This window comes from Hyperoodon ampullatus, assembly GCF_949752795.1.
Source record: "Hyperoodon ampullatus genome assembly, chromosome: 6".
NCBI lineage: Eukaryota > Metazoa > Chordata > Mammalia > Artiodactyla > Ziphiidae > Hyperoodon > Hyperoodon ampullatus.
The window spans coordinates 8,235,762-8,244,610 of record NC_136919.1 but is presented as its reverse complement, the minus strand read 5'-3'; the positions used below and the strand labels follow the sequence as shown (position 1 = coordinate 8,244,610).

The following is an 8,849-nucleotide window of genomic DNA, read 5'->3' as shown; positions in this document are numbered from 1 at the left end:
GCTGGAGATGAGGGCCAGGAGAAGGAGCGTGAAGGGGCCAGAGCCTGGTTGGGGCACACGGCTGCCAGCTAGGGCATCTGCCAACCAGTCACCGACTGCCCTCCTGACCCAGGATGCTGCCACCCCAGACCAAAGCTTACAGATGGGCTTTTGTTGGCCGGGGTCAGCATGGGGCAGATGGAGCACTTCCCCTGAGCTTTGTGGAAAATTGAACCAGCCTCTGGACTGGGACATCTTGGGACCCCAGCATGGGAACCTCTGATAGAAAACATCCATTTCGGGCTTCCCTGGTGGCGCAGTGGTTGAGAGCCCGCCTGCCGATGCAGGGGACACGGGTTCGTGCCCCGGTCCGGGAAGATCCCACGTGCCGTGGAGCGGCTGGGCCCCTGAGCCATGGCCGCTGAGCCTGCGCGTCCGGAGCCTGTGCTCCGCAACGAGAGAGGCCACAACAGTGAGAGGCCCGCGTACCGCAAAAAAAAAAAAAAAAAGAAAACATCCATTTCTTACTATACTGCCTCTCCACACGGCTTTGGGTGAACTGAGAGAATGATTTTGCTGTGTAGCTGCATCACCAAAGAATGAACAAGCTGGGCTCAGAGGGAGGGGCTTCTTGACCCGGGAGCGGAGTGGGGGGTGGGGGGAGCTCTGTAGAAGTCCCTCCCATTCCCAATGGGCACAAAGGGGCAGGGTGGTGATTTCTAGGGCTCTGACTCACTCTAATATTCCCATGTCACTTATTTCCACTTGAGCGAAGGAGGGGTCTCCACAACAGAACGTCCTGTGAGCCTGGCGTCCTGATCTCTGAGATGCCATGGCCTGGGACACCCAGGCCTAGGGCCCCTGTGACACCGTTGGCCTCGGAGCAGGAGGCTGGTCTCTGAAGCCCAGCCTCGCCAGGAAGAGGGAAGATCCCTTTAAGCCCCGCCTCACAGCCTCAGCTTGTTGCTATGTATGGGACCAACTTCCTTAGCAACCACCTGGCCTCTTAAAGGGGCCCTGGAGTAGTGGTTGCCACCCAGCCATGGCTCCCAAACAGAAGCCAGGCAAGGGGGCCAAGGAACCCGAGGTCAAGAAGAAAGGTGGGAAGAAGGATCCCAGCCTGGACAACAAGTCCATGGAAATGCCCATAAGCAAGGAGATCCGGGAGTTCTACCACATCCAGATCCGCGACCTGGAGGACAGGCTGGCCCGGTAGGTGGGCGGGTAGGGTGGTCCTGCTAGGTCAGAGCTGGCCGCCGTGCAGGCTCAGCCAGGGGGTCCTAGACCTATGTTCTGGACTCCCATGGGATGTCCAGACCCCACCCTACCCCAGCCTCAGTTTCCTCCTAGGTAACATTTTGAGGCAAAATGGATTTCCCCGCTCCATCTCAGCCCCCAGAGTTCCGGGGTCTCAGTGCGAGCCCACCCCAGGCAAGCACCACTCCCTCGTGCCTCACCGCTGCCCAGTGGGACCATGCATTTTATAGGACGGCAGAGTTCCACCAGTGGGATGAATTGGAAATGGCAGCCCCCTGGCAGGCACGTGACCACGTGTCCCTCCTTCTGCCTGCCCCCTCCCCCCAGCCTGTGCCATGATTCCCTGATCTGTGGGCCCCACCGGCTTCCCCAGCTGCTAAGCCCACTTGTCCATGCTGGGCCTCGGTTTCCCCAAATGTAAATGAGGAGGGTTGTGAGACCTGGGTGGTGGTGTGTGGTTGGGGGATTCTCTAACTCTTCTGAGACATGTTCACTTGCCCACTTTTCTTATTTTTACACTGGTTTCCTCTCAGTTATGATGCACTAGCCCAGTCTCAGGGTGACCCTTAAAAGACACACCCCTTTGGTGACAAGTAGGCAGAGGGTCTTCCCCAGGTGATGTTGCAGATACTCACAGCTGATGTTGAGACCTTCCTGTGCTGGCGCTCACCGCGTCCTTAAAATGGTCCCACAGGAGAGGCCCTCATGTCATCCCCATTATAGAGGTGGGGAGACTGAGGCTCAGGGAGAGGAAAGGACCCCAAAGAAGAGGCTCCAGAATGTGAACCCTGGCCCCTGACTTCGCCACGCCAGGCTGTCTCCTTGCTCCACAGATCAGGTCATTCAGCTTTGTACCCTGCGCTGCCCTGTGTGCAGTAGCCATACAAAAGATGTTGGTTGTGGGAATTCCCCGGCAGTCCAGTGGTTAGGACTCTGCACTTTCACTGCCGAGGGTGCGTGTTCAATCCCTGGTCAGGGAACTAAGATCCTGCAAGCCGCACAGCGCGGCTTAAAAAAAAAAAAAAGATGCTGGTTGAGTCAATTGTGAAGTAAAACAGCTTTCCAAATAACTTCTATCAATTATTCCATTGGAAACCAAAACATTGTTTATGTGATACTCTTAAAAATTCACAAGCTTCCCTCAAGCTGAGACACCAGATGGAATGTATTTGGGAGATGTCTATTGCGTACTTATTATTTGCCAAGCTCCTCTGCCAGGCCACCAAAATACAGAGAGGGAGGAGGCCAGGTCTTGACTTCCCAGTGGGACAAGGGTCAACCTACAGGAGGGCACCAAAGAAAGGGCCACAAATGCTGCTAAGGGCCAAGAAGACTCCACTGAGGCGACAACACAGGGGTTCACTCAGTGGAGGAGGGTAAGGAAGATCACAGGTGCAAAGGCTTGGGATCGCAAAGTCCGGAAGTATTAAGGAGGGCACAGAGCCAGCAGCAAGCATTATGGTTGAGAGCCTCGACTTTGGGGTCAGACTGACTTGGGTTCAAGTTCTGGTTTTGCCCTTTACTAACTCAGAGATGCTTCATCCCTCTGCGCCTCAGTTTCTTCACCTGTGAAATGGGTATAATCATCATAGTGCCTACTTCCTTACAGGTTGTTGTGGATTCAACAAACACACAGAGTACCTACTGCATACCAGGCACTGTCCTCCGTGTTGGGGACACAGCTGTGAATGTAACAGACAGAGGCTCCGCCCTCACAGACCTTACATTCTCGTGATGTAATGAACGTAAAGTGCTGAGCACAGGCATTGGCTTGGTCGCAAGCGTTGATCAGGGGGCACAGTGGGAGATGAGGCTGTAACCTCTAATGCCCTGATAGGGGAGGGTCCAGGGAGCAGCCTAGCTGCGTGGAGGCCTGGCTTGTCCAGCTCCCTGGACCTCTGCCCCGCACCTGCCTCAGGTACCAGCAGAAGTGGGATGAGCTGGCTGTGCAGGAGAAGCTGTTCCGCCAGGAATTTGAGCAGCTGGCCAACAACAAGAAGGAGATCGTGGCCTCCCTCAAGCGCACGCTTAACCAGCAGGCGGATGAGATCGGCGACCTCAACGAGCAGCTCCAAAGCCTGCAGCTGGCCAAGGAGGTGGAGAAGGATGCCTTCGAGGCGCAGCTAGCCCAGGTGCGCCACGAGCTCCAGGAGACCAAGGACCAGCTCACCGCTGAGAACTTCGTCCTTGGTGAGGGGCGCTGGCCAGCAAGCTGGGGGCACACGCCGCGGGGCGGGGGGAACCCAAGGCTCTGTTTCTTTGGTCTCTAACCCTAGCTCTCCCACGGACTATCTTTGTGACCTTGGGCTAGCACTTCTCTCTGACCCTGTTTTCTCACCTGGGAAATGGGGATAATACGTCTACCTTGAGTAACAGCAGCTACGTGCTGCTTCCCACACGTATCCTCCATGGTAATTGTCCAAGCAATCCTGAGGCAGGAAATCCCTTCACCACCGGCCACTTTGTAGGTGAGGAAGCACTTCAAGGGGGTGTGTCTTGCCCAGGGTCACCCAGCGGGCAAGGGTGGTTGTGAGTTTCAATGACAGCATGAGTGCCTGACCCAGAGAAGGTGTTCAAATTCAGTGACTGTTGTCACTGTCACTTTCATGAGCCGGGAGTAGAGAGTGTGAAGGGAGGCTCCTGAACCCCAGGCTTTCTAAGACTAGTGGAGGAGAAGGGCATTCCAGACTAAGCCATAAGGGAGGGCAGGACCATGCATGGCACGTGTGGGGACAGGGGACTGGCCCTACTGGATCGGCAAGTTTAGGGGCATCATTGCTCAAGACCCCCGGGACCCTGCCCTCCCGAGGTGGCCCCTCACCAGGTCTGGGCCCTGCGGCGGGGCAGGGGGGAAGCTGGCAGCCCTGGAGGAGTTCCAGCTGCAGAAGGAAGAGCTCATGGAGAAATTCACGTTGCTGGAGGACCAGCTGCGGAAGCAGGAGCACGAACACCAGGACCACGTGCACAGCCTGGAGAAGAAGTCGGTGCTGGACGCGGACAGGTGGGCAGGCCGGTGCCGGGCCTCATCGGGGCCAAGCACAGCCCGGTCCACAGACCTCTGACAGCCCCGGCTGCTAAGTGGGGGGCTGCACTAGCTCCTTGACGCCCCGACCTACTGCTGCCCACAACCCTGGCTGATTTACGGTGGAGGGAAGAAACGGTTCCCAGTTCTCAGGCCGGTGTTGAAGAATCCCTGGACTTCTTTTTGCCACCTTTTGTGACTTAACTTCTATTTATATAATAATTAATAATATTTACATTGATCAAGTTCAAAATGGTACAAAGGGTCTACAGTAAAAAGCCTCCTGCCTGGGGCCCTGTCCCCTCCTGGGGGAGAGAATGTAGAGATCTAGGCGCTCAGGGGACCCCCGCGTAGTCAGGAGGTGCCTGTACCCACTCTGCCCGACCCCCTCACTCCCACCCCTCCTGTAAGATTGAAGAAGGAGATCATCCAGCGCGTGAACATGGTGGCCACTGAGTTCCGCAAGGAGGCCACCAGCCAGATGTGGGACACAACCAAGCGGGCCATCATGGAGAACAACACCGTGACCCTGCAGCTGGCCAAGATATCCCGGCAAGGCATGCAGCTGCTGCAGGAGAACGAGCAGCTCAGGAGCAACCAGGACAACCTGTGCAAACAGCTGGAGCTGCTGGAGGACTCCCAGAAGGTCATGGCCAGGCACAGCAGAGGCCGCCAGAAGGTGTGCCCTCCAGGCCCTCATCATGGGGCATCTGGCACGGAGAGCAGGAAGGAACCCCAGGGGCCCTGTCCTCAGGGCAAATACAGCCCCTCAGGGGTGGACCCCAGGGGCCAAATCTCGAGGGAGGTAGCTGTGAGGCGATGGGGCCCTTCTTGTGCGGGCTCTGGCCCCATCTCTGGTTTGTATTTGGTTTAAAGCCCCCATAACTGGTTGAAGTCGAACCCAACCCTGGGGACCCAGCTGCTATCTAGGGAGGGTGCCGGGCTCCCAGGGCCTCGGCGGGCCTCTCCGGGGGAGCGGGGCTGGCTGAGGGCCTGTTGTGGGCCCAGGGCATGGCCACCTGCCCACACTGCAGATCATCCTCATGCTGACGGAGAAGTGCCGCGAGCAGCAGCAGGGCAAGGCAGAGGCCAAGCAGCTGCGTCTCCTGCTGAGCCAGCTGGAGCAGAGCCTCATGCAGCTGCAGAAGGACAACCAGGCACTGAGGTGCGGCCCGCAGAAGGGCAAGCGGCGGGAGCAGGTGGGAACCCCTCCCTTTGTGGCCACGTGACACGGGCCAGCGACTCCCCCTCTCTAGAGGGGCCCTGAGGCTTCATCTGTCAAACAGGCTGAGGCCCGGGGCTGGCCGAGGGCCCCTGTGGGCTGGAGAGAAAAGGCAGGGCCCCTCACCCTAGAATGGGGAGGAGCCTGACTTGTCCTGGTCCCGGGCCCAGGAGCCAGAGAGAACAGCTGAACCTGCAGCTGGAGCGTCAGGAGGCCGAGGGGCAGCGGCTACAGCAGGAGCTGGCCACAGAGCAGAAGGTTCGGGCGAGCCTGGAGACAGCCCTGGCCCAGGCCACCTCCTTCCTACAGGACATTGTGCAGGTGAACTGGAAGTGGGTGAAAGTGGGGGGCGGGGGATGGAGCCAAGGACAGAAACTGCTCGGAGATAACTGGGCCATCGGAGATGGCCAGGCCAGGCACCCCGCCTATTCCCCGTGAGATTCCTGGCAAGTCTGTCCTTTTCTGATTCTGCACTTCAAAGACCCCTTCGAAGTCTCAGAGGAGCTGGATGGGGTCCTCTGAGGCCCTGGAAGGCCTCGGGTCTCAGTCTTCCCATTTGGAGAATGGGTATCCCACCACAGCCAGGGAACACTGAGAAAACAGGCACTGCGGTTGGAGTTTCCCAGAGGTGGGGGCTGGGGCCATGAAAGGCCTGACCTCGTGGGCCCGCCCGCACCCCTATCGGCAGATGCAGCCCGACGAGGAGGATGGTGGCTTCAATGTAGTGTTCCAGCTGCAGCGCCAGGAGATGCTGAAGCACCTGCTGGTCATGCTCAGCTCGGCCATGGTCCTGAGCCCCCAGATGGCTGTGTCCCCCCGCCGGGAGAGCCAGTCCTGTGGCCCACCGAAGGAGCGGTGAGTGAGTGACCCTGTGTGACCTCAGAGGAAGGAGCTACGGGACTTGTCCAAGGGCTGTCCTCAGCTGAGCCTGGGCCCGAAACCTGGCTCACCAGAGCCTGTCTGAATCTCAGCTTCCTCATCTATGAAATGGAGGTGATGACACCAGCCCTCTCCCCACAGGCAGTACAGCACCCAGCCACTCAAGACAGGGCCTCTGCTGCAGCAGCTGTCCAGCATCACACCCTACCAGCTAGGGGACCTGGGTCTGGTGCCTCGACGGATCCACATCCCACCCAACCCTGAGGACCTCAGGCTGCTCTCACATACCACCCGTGTGGGAAACTTATGGGCACACCGTAGCCCTGAGGTGAGGGTGCCAGGGGCCCTGGGGACAGCAGGATGGTAGCCAGCCCTGGGTGCAGATCATGGCTCTGCCACGCTGCAGCTGTGAGGCCCTGGGGAGGTGGCTGGACCTCTCTAAGCCTCCATTTCCTCATCTGTAAAATGGACTGAAGAAAGGTGTGGCAAGCCCTCAGTGGGCTAAGACATGCCCATACGTCCCCTGGGAGGGGGGCTTGCTGGGTCCTGTGGCCCCCTCCTCCACCAGCAGGGGAGAGGTGGGAACCCCCCAAGTAGGCCTCAGCTTCCAAGCTGGCATCTTTATTCTTACAGATCCATACCTCCGGTTCTCCAAAAAGGTTCAAAAAGTTTAGTATTCCTGAAGTTTCCCTACTTTCTAAGTAGGACACAGAGAGAAGACCAACCTCCTATCCCAAAAATGGACTGTTCCAGCCACAGTTCCTGTTTCCGTCCACAGGCAGCCTGGGGCAGCCCAGAGAAGAGTTATATAAAAAACAGATACCACAGGTTGGCATGGCACCTCTGTGGACGTGGCTGGGTGTGTGGGCATGACAGTCAGGCAAGCAGCCAAGTCCACTGGCGTCAGGGGCCGGATGAAGGCCTCTGGCTTCGCTCACGGATGTGGTCCAGGAGCAGGTCGGTGGTGCTCAGCAATGGAGGCAGCAGCTCCTGCTCAGCAGGGGCGAAGTGGCCCAGCACGTAGCCCTGCACTGTGTCCGGGTGTATCGGGCGCCCAATGCCCACCCGCAGCCGTGGCATTGCCTGTGGGCAAGCCAGAGGGGCCCAGGGAGCTTTGGTGAGGAGTGTCGGGGGCCCTGCGCCGGCCCACCCGACCCAGTGCAGGACTCATGTTAGAGTCGAGGCAGCTAATACAGGAACGGACTCCATTGTGGCCCCTTCAAGGGATACGAGAGGAGCAGTTAGTGCTTCCTTGGGTCAGCACCCTTCACCCCATCCCCTGCCGAGACTGGGGTCGGCACCCCTACCCCACTCCAGCTGGGAGGCCAGCTTCCCTATCCCCACCCTGACCAGCTCAGGGCCTCACCTGGCACTTCCTCCCAACTTCAGAGCCAGTTTCCCCAGCGGCTTGTGGAGCTCATCGTGCACCAGGCAGACCTCCTCAGCAGTCAGTCCAAACAGCTCCGCTTGCACAGGGAAACGGTGGCCCTGGTTACCGCTGATCTGCCCAGGGGGGTTGTCCCGACTCAAGGCTCCCATGAGGAGGGGCGGCAATTAACCCCACTTCATGTATGAAGAAACTGAGGCTCTCACAGTCACCCAAGGCCAGGCAGCAATTGGAGCTCAACAGGCACCTGGAGCTCCAGGTGAACTGATCTGCCGCAGCCCAGAATCCCCTCGCTGGCCCCTGCGCCCTCCCGGGCGGCCCACCCCTGGGGCCCTCAGCTTACTGTTCCCGGCCACCTGCGGGCGACACCGGGGAAACTGAGGCCCGACAACTCTCCCCATCCTCCTCCTCACAGCGCCCTCCGGGACCCAAAGCAGAGGAAGGTAAAGGGAAAACTGGGCCAGAGTGGATTAGGGGTACGAAGAGGAGCCCAAGAAATCCCGGAGACTCCAGAAGGCCGAGTGGAAACGGGCGCCCCCGGGGTGGGCGGGCAGGGCACCCCAGTGCAGGAGCGGAATTCCTGTTAGTTTAGAGCCCATCCGAGCATCGGACCCATTTCTGATAATAAAACTATGACAAGGAACTGGGGGGGGGGGGGCTTTGCCCAGGAGACAATGGCTACCCTACGCTGCCGTCCCTCACTCTACTCACCAGCCACCGCTTCCCCGGGGGCCGGGGTTCCAAAACGCACCGGCTCATAGCCCAACTCAACCACAGCCCTGCGCGCGAGAGACCAAACAGCCCCATGCTGCACCAATTCATGGCCCAGACCCCGGGCCCTGACGTCATCCAGCTCTCGGCCAATCGCGGCCGCCACCTATCCAGGGGCGGCCATTAGCGTCCAATCCGGGGCGGGCCACGCGGCCGCCATGTTTCTGAGGCGCGGAAGGGGCGGAAGGGGCGCCCCCGCGAGTTGCCCGGGGCCTTGCCACCGAGTTCTAGGGGTTTGTCGTGGGGGCTCGCGGAGTCCGGATTGGGAGGAGGGAGCCGTATTCTGGCCCCCGCTGCGGCCCTGCCTCGCTTTGGAAACCCGGCAAGTCTTT

At 59.2% G+C, this 8,849-nt stretch overlaps 2 protein-coding genes across 2 annotated transcripts; one reads left to right on the top strand and one right to left on the bottom strand.

Annotated features, from left to right (window-relative positions):
• Positions 1–1,021: 1,021 nt before the first annotated feature.
• Positions 1,022–7,064, top strand: CFAP157 (cilia and flagella associated protein 157; the record flags this gene model as incomplete). The annotated part of the gene is made up of 9 exons (XM_079705851.1): positions 1,022–1,191; positions 3,155–3,426; positions 4,084–4,237; positions 4,670–4,937; positions 5,293–5,423; positions 5,651–5,801; positions 6,169–6,335; positions 6,501–6,687; positions 6,993–7,064. 9 exons carry the CDS (start codon positions 1,022–1,024, stop codon positions 7,062–7,064), a joined length of 1,572 nt encoding a protein of 523 aa, XP_079561977.1.
• A 198-nt stretch (positions 7,065–7,262) lies between these two features.
• On the bottom strand, positions 7,263–8,553 carry PTRH1 (peptidyl-tRNA hydrolase 1 homolog; the record flags this gene model as incomplete). Its single annotated transcript, XM_079705757.1, has 5 exons — positions 7,263–7,442; positions 7,531–7,576; positions 7,726–7,825; positions 8,090–8,165; positions 8,449–8,553. The coding sequence occupies 5 exons, from the start codon at positions 8,551–8,553 to the stop codon at positions 7,263–7,265; spliced, it is 507 nt and encodes a 168-aa protein (XP_079561883.1).
• Positions 8,554–8,849: the final 296 nt, after the last annotated feature.